Genomic DNA, 17,296 nt, shown 5'->3' on the forward strand with positions numbered 1-17,296 from the left:
AATAAAACGCTCACTCGCATCAAGCCAGTGCCTGCATTTTGGGTCCACACCAGACGGCTTGCCCGGCAACCCGTGACACCAATTTTCTGCTTCAGATAAAACTGAGATTATTGTACTCGGCTCTACGAATCTTAGAAAAATGGTGTCTAACCAGATTCTCACTCTGGATTGCATAAGCTTGGCCTCCAGTTAATGAATGATTTAACGATCAGGTATAATTTCTTAACCTAAACTGGACCAGTATAAAAGTGCAGCAGTTATAAAGTCAAACATGTCCAACTTTCCAGTTTTACAGGTAAAGCCGGCGCAGATGAAACGAGGTGAAGCTGCCATCTTTTAAAAATATGTTTTTCTAATGTGAGCAGATGCCTTATGGAAACTTTTTGCTTTTCTGTGTCACTCTTCACAGGTTACTTCCTCGGGCTAAGCTGCATCCTTTACAGGTCACCCAAATAATGTGCAAACGTTTTTCACAGCCGCACTCTCATCAACTGTGCTGCAGTGACTGTAGATCACGTTGGCTTTCATCTTGACAATGGCTAAAGAAGTGTTTGGTATTTTACACACCTGTGAACAAACTCATGTGTGTAATTTAGCACTTACATAATAAATGAAAACGTATCTGCCTTACTAGATCTTAGTGCCGCAGATGCTGCAGATGACACCCAACTTTATCTATTAGATTTTATTCTTAGAAACATGGTATCTAACCAGATTCTTATTCTGGATGGCATTACCTTGGCCTCTAGTAATACTGTGAGAAAACCTGGAGTTATACGTGTAGTTTAGTATATGTAGAACTGCTTTCTTTCATTTGTGCAATATTTCAAAAATTTGAAAAATCCTGTCTCAGTGTGATGCTGACAAACTAGTTCATGTGTGTATTACTTCTAGGTCTTGAATAGGCACCATCTTGTTTTAACAATCGTATAGTACCGTATCTCCCCATTAGAGCACTTCACCCTGAAACTGTAAGCTTACTTGTGGGCTTACTCTAGCTTACTTGTGGTTCCTAGAGTATTTAAGTGCAGAATGGGAGGCAGAGCTTTCAGCTTCAAGGCACCTCTCCTGTGGATCCAGCTTCCAGTTTGGATTCACGAGACAGACATCCTCTTTATTTTTGAGATTAGGCTTAAAACCATCCTTTTTAATAAAGGATATAGTTAGGACCCCGAATCCTCCCTTAGTTATGCTGCAATAGGTCTAGGCTGCTGGGGAATTCCCATGATGCATTGAGTGTTTCTTCTTCCATCACCTTTTTCACTCACTATGTGTTAATAGACCTCTTTGCATGTAATCATTACCTATTATTAATCTCTGGCTTTCTTCCACAGCGTGTCTTTGTCTTTGTCTTCCTCCCCTAACCCCAACTGGTCGTGGCAGATTGCCCCCCACCCTCCCTGAGCCCTCTCAGGTTCTGCTGGAGGTTTCTTCCTATTAAAAGGGAGTTTTCCCTTCCTACTCTCACCAAAGTGCTTGCTCATAGGGGGTCATATGATTGTTGGGGTTTTCTCTGTTTTCTTTGTATTATTGTAGGGTCTTTAAGATGCAATATAAAGCACCTTGAGGCAACTGTTGTTGTGATTGGGCGCTATATAAATAAAACTGAATTGAATTGAACTTTCCATTCAGTCTTAACACATCATAGCCAGAGTATTGTAAGCTCCATACTTCAGTAAACTTTATTATATTAGTGATTAGTGAACAAGAAAAAGATAAAAAAGAAAATGCCGTTTAGCATCACGTCATATATGTTTTAGTGTCAGAGCTTTTTAGGGATGAAATTATATCGTATGTATGTTTTATGAATTGTACTGTATGGAAATCAATATCAAGTACACATGGGAATATTCACTGAACAAGCAGTTCAGTTTAACACTTAGATTTCTGTCTCAGTAACTGTTAAATATAATGCTGAATAAAGAAATGCCCAAGACACTCAACAGTAAAATTTAAAATGTACTCTGTTGCACTTGTAACCACTGTAAGGGTAGGACGGGTTTACTGCTAACTGCAGAAGATGAAATATGGGCGAGTACTAAACATGGAGAGTGCAGAGTTTAACAACAGAAATATCATATTACTAATAAATGCTGCAAAGTGGGACATTTTAATTATTTTGTAAGATAATGATATTTTCTTAGTTGAAGCAATTTGAAGACTGTGTGCTTACCTGCCGGCTCGGAGAGTGTGGCCTCTCCCACCTGTTTGTAAGGGTTGAACTTGGGCTTGGGGGCGACCACAGGTGCAAACTTCTTAGGTGCCTGCTGCTGCGAGACGGAGATGCTCGCACTACCCAAAGATGGAGTGGTCTCCATCCTGGCAGTCACCTGTCCTGTCTGCTCACTCACTGGGTTCCACATGGTTCTAAGGAGGGGACACAGAGTTATTAAAAGTCAGGGGCTGCAAACTCAATAGTGATGCAGAAATTAAAAGTGGGACAACAAATTTAACGGGTGGGGTGTGATGTTAACTGTGACAAAGCGCAGGTTTCTCTGCATGCATACTCGATGAGGAAACAGAGACAATGGAGATTTTACTTCTCAAATTACAGCCTGCAATGGCAAGCGGGAGCATTAATATTGTTCACAGGACAAATAATGATGCTAAGTGTATGGATACCAGCTAAATTGGTAAAGCAGCAATAAATTACTACATTTACATGATTATTTCTTCACTTTTTGAACTCGTTTTGTAAAACTAATTGTAACACAGGAGCCCACAGACGTTGCGCCACTCTCTCCGAGTGATGTGGAAACAAGTAAGGTCCAAAGTAAGACATGCTAACCAGGTCAGTTCTGAAGCATTCTGATGTAGAAAACTACTGTGAAGGACTGTCAAGTAAACTAGTGATGTTAATAGAGCAAAGCCCAACCGTAGGTTTAAGGTCCACCAACATGTGGACCCTAATCGGATGAAGTAAGCACGGCTGATATCAGCCACAGTCAGCAAACTAACATTGCGTGTGTTATAGATGAAGCAACGACCACACATTTCAGGAGCAACTAAAATATAATTTGATAACATCAATAACAGTTTCAAAATGCTCTTAAATATTTAAAACCCATGTATTGCGATCAGGAGTGTTCTACTTTTAGTTGGTTATTTTTTGAAAATTAGGCTACGTCCACACGTACTCGGGTATTTTTGAAAACGCAGGTTTTTCTATGCGTTTGCACCTTTCGTCCACACGTAAACGGCGTTTTCGGTCACTGAAAACGGAGATTTCTAAAAATGCCTGCCAGGGTGGATATTTTCGAAAACTCAGTTTTTGTATTTAGGTGTGGACGAGAAAAACGGAGAAAACGCAGAAAACGCAGCGTCAAAGGTGTGCGCCTTTTTTGACGTCACACTGTGCGCCACGTTATTGTTTCGGTGAAATTAATTTCTACAATACTGTTAATTGTACTCTCTGCAGTGTTTAAATGCTTACGTATTACATACAACTCGGCTCTGCTTCTATGCCCCAGCTTTGTTTACTATTTCCCACCGAGGCTTCTAGACTTCTGATTGGCCAACATTTCTACAGGTTAGGAATATATCGCCACCTGTTGCTTTGGCATGTTCCTAGCAGCGTTTTCCTTCATTTCTGCGTTTACGTGTGGACGGGATTTTAGTCACTAGGGACATCCCTACTTATAACATGAAACAGAAACCCTGCCCTTAGACTGCCCTTTCACCTTTGGCTGACATTTGGCAACAGGATGGGTGCACTAACCATGTATGAACGTTAGCAATGAAAAAAGTGCTTGTATGAATGCGTGTGAATGGGCATGAGTAGAAAGCACCATATAAAAACCAAATCCATTTACCATTTGCTTTTGTCTCTGTCTCCAAACATCCATCCCTAACCCTGCAAGCACGACTAAAAATCTGAATATTTACCCCCAGCTTTACATGACAACAGTACGAACTGTGCTTTTACTCACATTCTTTAAATTGCTCAAGTTCAATGTGAGTTTGACAGTTTCAGTGAGACCCGACCTGCTGCATTAAACACCTTCTATGTGTCACTGTTTCTGCTTTATAAAAGAAGTGACTGAGGCCACTGTATCCACATGCAGCACAAGTTACACCAATTATAAGCGTACACAGCTCACGTCTACTTTTTTCTCCCCGACGACGGAGTCTGCTTGAAAGCGTCTGGCAGAATTACGCTGTAAAACGAAAAACAAGGCAATAAACAGCGTGTTCTGACATGCAGCAAAGTGTCCGATTTAATAAAGCAACAACAAGCGTTAAAGTCGAAAGGAAATCACTTTGAACTCTGACTCTGAGCCTTCACTTTCTTTACTTGCGCATTTGCTTGCGATGTCGGCACGAGATCAACAAATCAAAAGAGTGATATGAGAGACAAAGAGCGGTGAAAACAACAAAGTACTTTAAAAACAAAAAGACTTTGGAAGAGGAAAGAGTATTGAAAAATGCTGTAACCCTGATGTAACCATCAATGATTTTTTTTTAGCGTTGATGTAGCTGTCAAAAATGAGATCAGATGAGTGTTTGGGAATGACAGAACAATGATCCACAGTCACGCACGCACACACAAAGAAACAACACTTGACTACTTATTACTTAATTTCATGTTGCTTCTGTTGTCTTTGTTTTTGGTGCATGAGAGTCGAACTTATCAAAATGTTCCAAAATGGCACCAAGTCTCACCTCTAACCGATGCTTTTGTTTAACATGCATGTCGGTAACACAGTTCCAGTGAAGGGAAGACCACCACAGAGTGGAGGAACTTGCAGCAGCTGAGGACACAAACCTCCAGTATTTCACCATCGCATTCTGAAATCACTTGAAATATTTGAACTATTTATACGGCGTGCTTTTCCCCATCCTTCTTTTTGTTTGTGTTTGTTGTGCTGTGTTCTGATGTTTTTACTGTTTATTATCCTCACTCTGACTGATACAGGGTTTACATTCTTTCTCCGGAGCACAGCAGTAAAAGCCCACGCACAATCATCTTTTAATATCTGCTCAAATCCCTGCTCCTCCTGCCGTCTGAATGGTTCTTACTTTTGATTCCCCCCCCCTCCCTTCTCTCATGCTCTTAATGCTACAATTCAGACGCTCGCTGGTGTCTCACACCCACCTGTCCTTTCAATGCAAATGCTTTCATTTCCCAATGCTCAAATGGCTAACAAAATAAAAGATGAATTGAAAGGGAAAAGGAGGGAAAGAGAAGAAATGATCTTAGGATGTGTGAGTAAGACTCAATATGTGACATCCTGAAAGGAAAATTTCTGTGTCAGTGTGTGGTTGCATTCTTTGGCGATGGCAAATAATGCGCAGCGGGGCGTCGCTTTATGGATACTGGGCCCTAAAGTGCACATTAAACCCACTCACATCTGTTATTTTAAATAAAATTTCTGCAAAACAAGTGACTTCTGTGCCGTTCCGAGCGCACAACACAGAAGCCACTTCACTGATGACTTCAGCATATAATCATTCCTGTGATTCATAGATTACGCGTGCGATCAGCTAGGCTTATAAATTGCAGCGGCCTTCATTTTAAACAGAAAATCACGACTGCACTGAAATAATAATTCAGGACTGCCCTCGAATAAAAATCTCTGATTGTGTTTAAAAAAAATGTGACCTCTTTTTAAAAATAGTTTAATAACAGTGCTCTGGAGCGGCGTGCGATTTTAAGGTTTCAGGGCTGCAAAGCGAAGCCACTTCCTGGATGCTTTAGAGACTGTCTGGATGGGAGTGCGCCGTTTCATAGCAGCAGTCTTCCTCAGCAGGTCTTCTCGCAATCTTTTGTGCGCTACATATTAATTGACTATGATCAATATGGTTCAGTGACTTGTGATGCAGTTTACCCCGGAGGCACCCTGGCAGGGGTTTTTTAAGCTCAAAAAGGCTGCACGCGGGCATGTCACACGTATGCGTACATTTCAGCATTTCATCTGTCAAATGATTTTTTTCCCCCCCCTTCTTTTAAAACATGAAAAAATAAACTATTTGAAAAACACACACTCGCTTCATATGGCTTAAAGTGCCATTATTTTATCCATTCAAGGTCTACTCTAGAGAGCAGTTTATTTCAGAAATGTACTTCAGCAGTCCAAAGCTTCTCCTTTGTGTAAATAACAGAAGACTGGCTTTTTCACAGATGAGGTTGAGGGTGGAAGCAAGCAAGCCACATCTACTGCAGTGGCAGCTTACATTTAAACCTGTCTAATAAACACTCAGTGCTGAAAAAGGACCACGAAAAGTGGCAAGGAACTCCAGCAGAGCCCGTTATGTGAAGGCTTGAAATGGTGACATACAACGAGACACAAAATATACAAAAAATACAGAGAGATGAAAAGGTTTCCACATCTAACAACTGATCTGATTAGAATTAAAGTGCGTCAACTATGACATGCGTGCATAGTGATTATGATTTTCAGTGACAGGAAGTGTTTAGGCCAGTCTTTCCCAACGCCTCATCTCTACAGAAGCATGACAGAGTAAAAGTTATCAGCTATGAGCCACACAAGACTAAAGACGCTTAAACCAGAGGTCTGCCTAAACTGTTAGAAGACATGAATGTGGAAGATCAGTGTGTCAGATAGGGGTGCGGTTCCCTGCTGCTGACCCTGTGTTCACCACAGTGTGATCACAATCATGTTTTAACTGTGCTGCGCCTCTTGTTTAGTGCTGTACAGCTTAATACTGTGTATGAGGAATTATTTGTGCCAAATGCAATTAGTAGTTGCCGTGATGTATTTTACTTATAATTTTACTGAAGCTTTATTAAGGTATGTGGATGACTGTATATTTATTATGAACTGATCTGTGACTTGGTGAACCAAAGGCAACTTGTCCACTCATATTGACAATAAAGTCATTCTCTTCTAACCCGTGTGGGCTGTAATAATCAAATTCAGTATCAAAAATATGGTTATTATATATGATCATCCTGAATACATCCAGAAGTATTCCCTGTAGTCCTGATTACATGATGTGACACTGGTAGAGTGATGAAATGATGGTTGCTGTGTGATGGGTATTTTATTTATACCTGTGTCTGATATCCCTCCTTTACGATGCCCCACCCTCTCTTGTTTCACTTGTTTTTTGTGATCAGTTTATTCTGCTTTGCACTTTGCTTTCAGGTCCTCTCTCCAGGAGCATTTTCCACTGATTTGTTTAGCTCCTACTCCTTTAAGACCAACTCCACATAACTTAAGCCAGCTTTCTTACGATTGGCTGTCCCTCACAAATAAAGTTTAAATGACAGGTGGGTGGGGCTTCTAGTAAGCTATAAATCCCACTCCGTGGCATCATAGGGGTCCAAGAAGAGAAAGGAAATGCAGGGATTACTATATATAAGAAAATGTGTGATACTCTGGTTATGTTTAATATGAGCACCAACCGTTGGAACAGCAGATATGTCACAAAAAATAATGTCAAACTATCGTTTTTTTGTCATGATGGGCATATTTTTCAATAAATGGTCACGAACAGTTCAGCAGAACCACACGGCGGCTATTTTTATTTTTGTTCAAACCTAGGATGTGTAACTTAACCACAGGCCATTTTGCTAGACATTCAAGCTTCTTCCCACCTTTTATTTTTAAGTTATGGCCGTCACCCTGATGATGCACTTTGTGCAATTCCCTCTTTGCCCTCAAGAAGTGCTCGTGCAACTCTTTCACACCTGTAACTGCACTTTGTTTTGTACGATCAGGGGAATTCCCCTTTCAGCTTGAGAAAGTGAGGGGGTTTATTTTGGACAGACCATCAGTCGATAACAGGTAGATGAACATATTCACGCCATTGCAGTTTCCATCACACCCACAGTCTACACCACAGTCTTAGGACTGTGGGAGGAAATAAAAGCAACTAGAGGAAAACCACACAATTACAATTTCTGCAGTACAGGACATACGTATATGAAGGTTTGCTGTAAACATCTTCTGACTAAACACGTGGACCAATTGCAATTCCTACTTCAGGCCTTTCTCTACCATAACGAAGATAATTTGTTATAGTAGGCCCTTCTGTACCTCCTTTTCTGTGTTCTGGAATAAGAATGTACACACAAAGTGGAAGAAAACATGTATAAATGAACACACAAAGACAACCAAAACAGTGAGGAATCGCACTGAAGGTGCACTCGCAGTCACAAAAAACACTATTGGAGCTCATGGAAGAAAAATCAATTCTGATAGCCGGGGCAGTTACAGGATGACTCACAAAGCGGTGACACCGTGTTTAACAGTTTGTTTTATGGGGGCACGGCAGCCGGGCTGTCTTCTCACAGCTGTTCCGCTGCACTTTTACAGCTGTCATTGAGGAACTGCTGCAGGTGCTTCTGCTGCATTAATCTTTCATATCTACCAAGGAAACTATCAAACAAAACCATCCAAAGAGGACCACTGAGAGAGCTGAATTCTAACATAATATGGCAAGGTTCAGAGATTTTTGGGGGAGGATAAAGGATGACATGCTTTCTAGCAAAAACTCTTCTGAGGCTGCGAGCTGAATCACATGTCGAAAACCTATCGGAAAAAAAAAAGATAAGAAAACACACACACAGTTCACAAGCTTCTGTTTTTTAAAATGCTCTAGCAGCTTCTACATCGCAGTTTTCGACAGCTAAAAAAACTGAGGAGAGTGAAGCAAAGCATCATGGCCCAGGAAACCAAAACAAGAAGCTGGAAGACCCTAAAAAAGATGATCATAAATCTGCTGTGGTGGGTGGGATTACTGTAATTTAATCCTTTTTAGATAAATACTGAACCTGGCAGATTTGAGTGCATTGGTATTTGATAATGCATTCGCGACTGTGGAAGAAAATGGATGGATGGACAAAAACTCAAAAACTTCACTGTTACCTTGTTACTTTTTTTTTTTTTACTACTGCTCAATATCGACTGATTGCACTTGGAAGGCATCAGGTATCAGCGCATACCAGTCTGAAGTCATTTTGATGAAATCTACACCCGGAGCCATGAGAGTAAAGTCTGCAATAGGCACGACCACAAAATGTATATAATGGATAGACGTGCCCACTTTCACTTCAAACATTGGTTATCAAAGTCTTGTTATGTGGGTTTGAGCTGAGTCTTTGAAATAAGATGTGATGAGATCTGACTGAGAAAGTGATGGGACACTATAACTCATGCATTTATCAAAGGTGATTTGTTAATAACAAGCTACGCCATACTTTATGTTTTTGATGCTAATGGGACCAAACTATTATTAAGAAATGGACATTATTTTTCTTAAAATAGGACATGACACTGGAGATTTTAAAACAAAAACTTAACAGGAAAGTGTTTACGGAGGTCACATCAAGGAAACCAAGAGCTGTTTTTTCCCCCTCATAGACTTCTATAGGGAGCCAGCCTGAGGCATAAGCAGACTTAGCAGCTGCTTAAGGCCCCACACTAACAGGGGACCCCAGGAGCATGCAAAATGTCACACAAGACAAGTTGTTTGTATATTTTTGTGCACACAGAAAGATGTTAGTTAAACAGAAACCTCAAAGTCTATGCAATGAGGTGACGTATGAAACCAAAGGCAGCAGTGCAGTAAAGCCACGATAATGGCTTTGCAACATATATAATGTTACAAATGGACATAATAACCATCCATCTTCTTCCGCTTATCGCAGGGGCCGGCCCCCGAGATACTTATACTGTTCCACTTGGGGCAAGAACTCGTCTCTGACCCGGAGTGGGCACGCCACCCTTTTCCAGCTGAGGACCATGGCCTCAGATCTGGAGGTGCTGATTCTCATTCCCACCACTTCACACTCGGCTGCGAACTGGTCCATGGCGAGCTGGAGGCAATCACCCATGAAGCCAACAGAACCACAGCATCCGCGAAAAGCAGAGATGAGATTCTGAGACCAAGTGAAAGCCTTCTACCACTTGGCTGCACCTAGAAATTCTGTCCATAAAAATTAGGAACAGAATTGGTAACAAAGGGCAGCCCTGGTGGAGCCCACCACCCACCAGGAACGAGTCCGACTTATTGCCGGCTATGCAGACCAAGCTCCAGCAACGGTTGTATAAGGACTGAATGGCTGTTAGCAATGGGCCCCATACTCCCAGAGGACCCCCCACAGGACCACCCGAGGGACACAGTCAAATGCCTTCGACATACTAACCCCAAATCAATTTCTGCTTAAGAACTCATAAAACCTTGGGCTGGTTCTGCCTCTATACATTCACAATTCTTTTTAAAGTCAGAGGAGTCGCCCCCTGCAGGCCATTAGAAAGAATGAAGATTTAACCAGTTGGACATTGGCTTCGGTATTCAGATCTGGAACCGACGTCAGTCTATAGGAAGGACACAAAAGACCACTTACTAAGCGCTTAAACACCTGACCTTGATGATGACAGATGCATTGCATGCATGGCATCAGTAAAAATGGCTTTTAATTAAAATCAAAATTGGTGCAGGGTTTAAATTTAACCCCTTTTACCCCAAATAGTTACAGAATGTTTTCACAACCACTGAGGTTTTGTGCATTTTGATGTTTGACACTCTTAAAACATAAAACTGTTCATTTTCTGATTTTTTGCATTAATCTACAACAAACTGCTTCTCAACAACAAATACTGAAATAATGTATTTGCATGGGCATCCAGATGAGAATATCTTTATAAGAAAAGGTGAACTAAGATTTAAAGGGCAATTACGCTGGTTTCCACCTCGGTCTTTGTCCCATGAGTAGAGTTCAGTTCAAGCTACACAAATCTGGTTCACTGGGCACCAATCAAAACATTACTTCAAAAAGACACTACAGAGATGAAGAAGGAGATCCACTTTGCCTGGAAGATTTTTCATACTAAATAAAGAGGTGGTTGGTGACTGGGATTAGCACTCACGGTTCGTGACACAGTGTGCAGAGGATCAGCCATGCGAATGAAAATGCTTTAAAAATTAAAGGTTCCCATCTGCAGGAGGTTGTTGCTGAGTCTTTCCAGCACTGGACCTGCTCTGCTTTAGAGGGCTGGTTGAATAGCTGAACAGGTTAACGCGACATTACACAAACAAGCACCCGCGCGATACGTTCCACTGTTTGGAAACAGGGAAAAGCAAAGAGGTCATTACGGAACCGGAAATGTTTTGTGCACAAGGGTAAATATTTGAAGGTGCCAGAAGTCTGACACCATGCCATGCTGGCATATTAATAAAAGCAAAAGGCTGTTTTAGACCTCTTTCTAGTGTTAAAAATTTAATAGTAGAGGAGCAATAGCAGTGTCAGGGCATCAGAGGGCTGGGTAAGTCAAACATCATCTTCTGAAACACAGACACGGCAAACAGTTCAGCTCCACGACAAGATCATCTTTCATTACCGCTGTAGGCAATTTAGTCATTTCTCCATTCGTTTTAGACCAAACGTGCTCTATTTACATCAGCATAATTGATTAGCAGTCAATAAAAATACAGGAAATTAATCAAATATTTCTTCTTATAGAATACTGTGCTGCAGGAATGAGTCTTAAACTATGAAATGATAAGTTCAATAGATTTTTTGAATGTATTTGACATACTCTATTTGGCTAGAATTCTGACATTGCAATCACCAAACAGGGAATTACTTTTAGTTTGTTGCATGGCTCTAAGTAGATGTTTACTAAAAAAGTGGTTAGAAAAGTGTCGAAGCTGACAGGGAACATTCACACAGGAGGTTAGCGATGGAGACACTGAACTCATACAACTGTGGTGTAATTCATTTACAGCTTAACGTTAGCATCTCATGTCTTTGTGATTGCAGTTATGCTTAAAAAGCAATCATGAAAGTTTTTTTAACAATTACCTTGATGAAATAAAGAGTTGAGTAACACTCTTTTAGTCCCCACAGGGACTATTTTATGAAATACCACAAAAGATAACAAAACTCTTGTTGGCTTTTTGCCATGGAGTCATGGCGATGCAAACACCTGGGCTGGGCTGCATCACCTAAACCTCCTCCTGAAATAACTTTGATAACTTTACAATATCACAGCCAAGTGCTCCTTGATCGATAAGCAATATCATAGAGATTAGAATACTACTGCTTACCCTTAATTAAGTCGTTGTGAAATGACAAAATACTTGCATCATCATGCTACTCCCTAGCACGACCGCATCTCCTATCTCATCACCAGATCATGCATATACCTTATATATTTAGCAGTTTTTTAAAATATATACATAGTCACTTTTTTAGATTTACTGTATAAATAACTGCATGCTTGTTCTTTTTACACCTGCAGATGTACCCGCTCTGAAGTTTTGTTATACATAGTATAACGACAATAAAAGTAGTAATCTAACACAGGGACTCTGTTGCAATCTGTGTTGCATGGAGTATTTTGCTGCAATTTCCTATAATTTCTTCCGGGCAATATCACACTATGACCTACAAATAATCCAGCTGACAAGTCTGGGTCTTTACTGTGTGTAAATGTAATACTCAAAGTAAGGATGTACTTTTCTAGACAAGATAAGCAATTCTCTGCACTTAAATGTCAGGCATCACTTTATTTTACTTATGCTTGTGAAGCATGTATGGCGTGGATTAGGTCGAGTAGAACATCTCTGTTAATTCCCAGCACAGTGAGAGGTCTTGGTAAGGCCCCTAAGAGATAAAAGAACAGACCAGTACTTTAATCTGATGATGGTGTCAAAGATTTTCTTTTTTATTGGGTATTTTTGTTTAAATGTATCAAGGTTATGTACATTACATCTTTAAAAAAGGCAAGAAATCAATACCAATCTGCGTATTGTCCAGTTTTTTCCTTAAAATCTTTCAGCTGCGTCCTAACAATGGATACCCCAACATGTTTGTGCCTTACAAGTTCGCTAGTCTGCTCCGAACTTGATTCCCTGCAGCTGTCAGTACTGTCCAAACAGTGTAACAAGGCACAATGTAGAGAACAATACTTCCAAGCTCCAACGCAGATCAAAGGGGAAAACAACGAATCTAAGCAATGCCTGACCTAAAATACGTATTTGAAATATTGGCTTTGCAAATGTTTTATGAGGTGAAAATCAATTCAACAACTCTGATGCGGATCAAGGAAACAATGTGTGTGTATGTGTCTTCCAACCAAGGTTTCAGACTAAAACAATTTTTGTTTCTTTTCTGGTCACGAAGGTGTTTCAAATTTCTCATTTTGTCCAACAAAAAGCCAAAAAGTCTCAAGAGATCTTATGATGATTTAAAAACAAACAAAATAAATGGGCAGTTGAGTAAATGAGGGTTTAAAGTGAGACTATAAATGGGTTATTCAGCTGGTAATTGCTTATATTTTATTATTTTATTAGATTTAAATGGAATTATTTACTCTAAATAAATGGCAGTTTTCCTTTTATTTCCTCTAGTCTTATATTTACAGCATAGTGCTGTGTTTTAAAAACACTTTTTGTCACTTAAAATATTTGATGTCAAGGCCACATGTCTTGTGGTAGAAGTCCAGATTTGCCCCACAGCCCTCTGGGGTCTGGTCAAGAAAAGTTTACAAGAGAAGCCATCACACTAAAACTAAAGTTGTATCCTCACAGTCACAAAAAGGCCTAAATGAACTGTAAGGTAAGAAAAGGTCTTCGGAGGTCTTGATACATTACTGTGAAGTAACTTCACGTCTAATACGAGCTGCAATCTGTCTTGTTTCAACACCTGCTGTAAGTCAGTCATTGCACCAGCGCTTGACACAAACTGGCCATGACAAAGGGGACTGAGGAGGCTAGCAGGCAAAATCACCTTTTTGTTGTGTCAAAGCAAGTATGCTCAGAGCTCGGGGAAGAAGAGGGTCCCGATCACAACTCATCCAGTCTGCACTCGGACGCAGATCTGACGAGAGCTGGCAGACTCAGGTTTGACAAAAGCGAGCAGGCAGCAAGTTTTCCCCAGAGATGCAAGAGCAAACTTGTTGGGCGGGTTGCTGCAACGGGTATTAACGGTTCCTTGTCTGCTTCTACACTAGGCGCACTCTCTTTGTTTGACATCTACCAACAAGACCCTTCTGCACAAGGCAGTTTGACGTGTCTGTGGATTTTAGATTATTTTATAATTTTATCACTTGATGGAACTTACAACACATGTCTGGTACACACTCAGTTTTTAAAGAAAAGTATCGCTCCATTTGAACACGGCCAAGAAATTTCAGACCTGTTTATACAAGCGATATCAGAGTGTCAGTGTAAAGCCTCTCATAATTAGGCTAATTACACAGAGGGATAATATGAAGGTTAATCAAATGATAAACATGGCAAATACCGATTTGTTTTCCCCATTAGCTATTGTGAAGAGCCCAACCAGCTGATAACCATTACAAATGAGATTTGGAGCTGTGACTACTACAAAGACAAGCAACCCCATCCCCCATCAAACACCCTGCACAACCACCCTGAGCAACGAAGAAGAAGAAAAAAGGTGCTGATGGGGGGGGGGGGGGGGGTGACGGCGGCGGCTGAGAAATGAAAAGGTCGCGTTGCTGTTTTCAGTTAATCATTTTTAAATCATCTGAAATGTATTCAAGCAGGATGGATCTGACTTCAGACCCTTACAGCAGCAGCCTGGTTACAGTACAGAGTGTGTTTGTAGATTACGATCCTCAGATTTTTCTCTCAGCCAAAGAAAGAATTTTTTTTTTTTTTTTTTTAAATGTAAACCTACAATCTGAGCAACAGCTTTCCTGTATTTTTTTTATTTTTTTTTAACTCACATTTGTTTGTGGTGATCGTGTCTGCATAAATAAACAAAGCCCAGAGGTCAAGATGTCAACAAACCACAAGCAATGCAAATAACAAAACGCCATAAAAACCATAAAGACACGTGCAAATCGCAAACGCTTTATTTCTGAGAATAAGCCAAAAGATGCATAAATAGATGCAAAATCCTTAAAAGCAAATGCAAAAAACACCACTTAAGCGATAGAAAATAAGCACTGCACTCAAAGCACACCACTGTCACTTACAGATAAATCAAAGTTTCGGTTTTTAAGCTAGCTGCGCTAACATCAACAGTGATCTTTACCTCAGACATTTCCAGTGTGAAAACCTGCACTTCCTCTCAAGTGCACTCAAGGCTTTTTTGGCTATAGAAAACAAGGCAATCACCAGAGGACTCCCTTAAAAAAATTCCAATTTTACATTTTAGTCTCTTAAATTTAGGTATGTGGCCGATAAGCGTCCTGACAAATAGAGCTGTAGCTGATCATCATCTGACAAGCCTCACCTCCACTGACTAGAATCCCCAAACTAGCCGTTTAGACTGTGTCTGAGCTAATGATACCTTGTGGAGCATTTTTAAAACAATTATCTGAAAAATAATTTGGCTTCTAATAAGTCTGTCAAGCCAAATTATTTGTCATATTCGTTTATGAGTGAATTTCTAAGTTTATTGTTACTTTTTACTAATTAGCTGGTGCAGGTCTTGTGTGATGCACCTGCACAGTTTGGGACTACAGCTTGTTAACCATGTTTGCTAGCCCAAATTGATCATTTGACACTCCACCCTCTCATGCAAATGTAGTAGCTTCTGACTCCAAAAACATAAAACGATGTTGGTTATCAAATGGTACGGTTTCAACAGTGGTTATATCAATTGTTATGCACAGTCTATGCACGCGAGTGGGTGCATCTCAAGAAAATGACGGGAAAATGTCAAAAGAGAGAGACAAAGCTGTGAGCAAGAATCACAAAAAGGCCACAAAGACATGCAAAAGAATGAGAGATAAAATACAGCAAAACCCCAACAAAGACAAGAAATGTGACCAATACGTGAGCTAGATCAACTGCAAAGAAACAAAATGGGCACAAAACAACCTCAAAAACACAAAAATAACATCAAAGACACGTCAAATGATACCCAAAAAAAAGACACAAAACAACCACAAAAGTTTCGTAATGACGCTCCATAACCTTGTTACTGGCTGTGTTCACACTATAGGATCCTTCAAGTACCTTGAGCTTCCAGGGCCAAGGTCTTTATCCACTTGCCACTGAGGGGTTTTCTTTTTCTCATAACTGACCTTAAACAGTGATTTTTAACAGCGTTTCTCTTTACAAGGATTCATAGAACATTGGTTTTTCAATGTCTCTGCACTCTCTCTGGTGTCACCATATCTTTGAAATTTTTATCTGTGCTAAAAACCACAAAAAAACAAAACCCAAAATGTACTATTCCTACACAAACAAGAGGCAGAGAGAGAGTTAAAAGGGTCAAAACACTTACTGAGAAAATGTAATGTTTGAATACGCTCTCTAAACTTCTTTTATACTCAGGAGTGGCATCATTCAATTGCTGAGTTTCAGAATTACAGTATAAAAGAAAAATGATACTTCTGCATGATGTGGGCATATAAATAACCACTGATTCCACTGATCGACTGCTTGCTAAAGTAACAACTTCCTAACATGATCTGCATGACTTTTTCTGAACAGCTGTTGAGTAGTTTACTTGAGTTGTTGGCCTTTGCTCCCTAATGACAGCAGCACAACTTTTCTGTAAATATGTGAATCTGAGTTTAATGCTGACTGACAGCTTGTATTGGCTTGGGATATATCAAATAGAATTGGATGGCTTGCATGACTGGTGTATGTGCTCCTTGATACTGCAAGTGGTAAGATGCGACGTCTCAGGAGTTTATCTTATCTCAGTCTCAGGAGGTTGCTGACTGACAGCTGTAAATATATCACAACACAACCTTAACCATCTCTCGCATACCTCTGCGGAAGATGGCAGACTTAAAAAATAATATTTACATCAACAATAAACAAAGAAGATATATTTTATACTTTCACAAATCAATGGAAAACAACAGAAGCTGATCTACCAGATGATCTTGAGAAACTGTACGTGTGGACGAATACCACAGCTCTAATAGCTTTAATGCTTTTTCACACAGGTGTAGCAGCGTTATCGGAGGCTTGATCAGACTTAATCAGTGAGAGAAAATCGAGTTAAAGAGTTCACCTGAATAGCAGCAGCACTGTGGATTGTCTGAGGCACTCACAGTTACTCAGTGGAGCAAAGTGACATGAAGTCGCATTTGCAAAATTCACCGATGGGGTGGAAAGGTCTGCGGCTGAACTTGGAACAATCCAATCATTTATAAGTGAAGATGCCACTAGTTCATTTCACTGGTCACCAATATTCCACCAACAAGCAAATTAGCACCTCAAAATCGAGCAGACCTGGTGAGGGAGCAAGTCATCTATTCGCTAAATATTTGAACTTTTAAAAACTCTTAACCAAAGGACGAGGCCGGTTAAGACATTAAAAAAAATTCAATGCAGGACTATTTATCAACCAGGTCTTAGTTTAGTTTGGTTTGTTTTTTATCCTGGAATA

General features: G+C 40.2%; 1 protein-coding gene across 3 annotated transcripts in view; it reads right to left on the minus strand.

Moving 5' to 3' along the window:
• The window catches only part of lpp (LIM domain containing preferred translocation partner in lipoma), a 176,495-nt gene that overhangs the window by 110,316 nt on the left and 48,883 nt on the right, over window positions 1-17,296 (minus strand). For all 3 annotated transcript variants that reach the window (XM_026159643.1, XM_026159644.1, XM_026159645.1), the window contains one exon: window positions 2,174-2,367. In XM_026159643.1, the coding sequence (XP_026015428.1) occupies window positions 2,174-2,363 (190 nt within the window). In that variant the 5' untranslated portion in view covers window positions 2,364-2,367. The remainder of the gene's footprint in view (window positions 1-2,173; window positions 2,368-17,296) is intronic.

This window comes from Astatotilapia calliptera, chromosome 23, assembly GCF_900246225.1.
Source record: "Astatotilapia calliptera chromosome 23, fAstCal1.2, whole genome shotgun sequence".
Lineage (NCBI taxonomy): Eukaryota > Metazoa > Chordata > Actinopteri > Cichliformes > Cichlidae > Astatotilapia > Astatotilapia calliptera.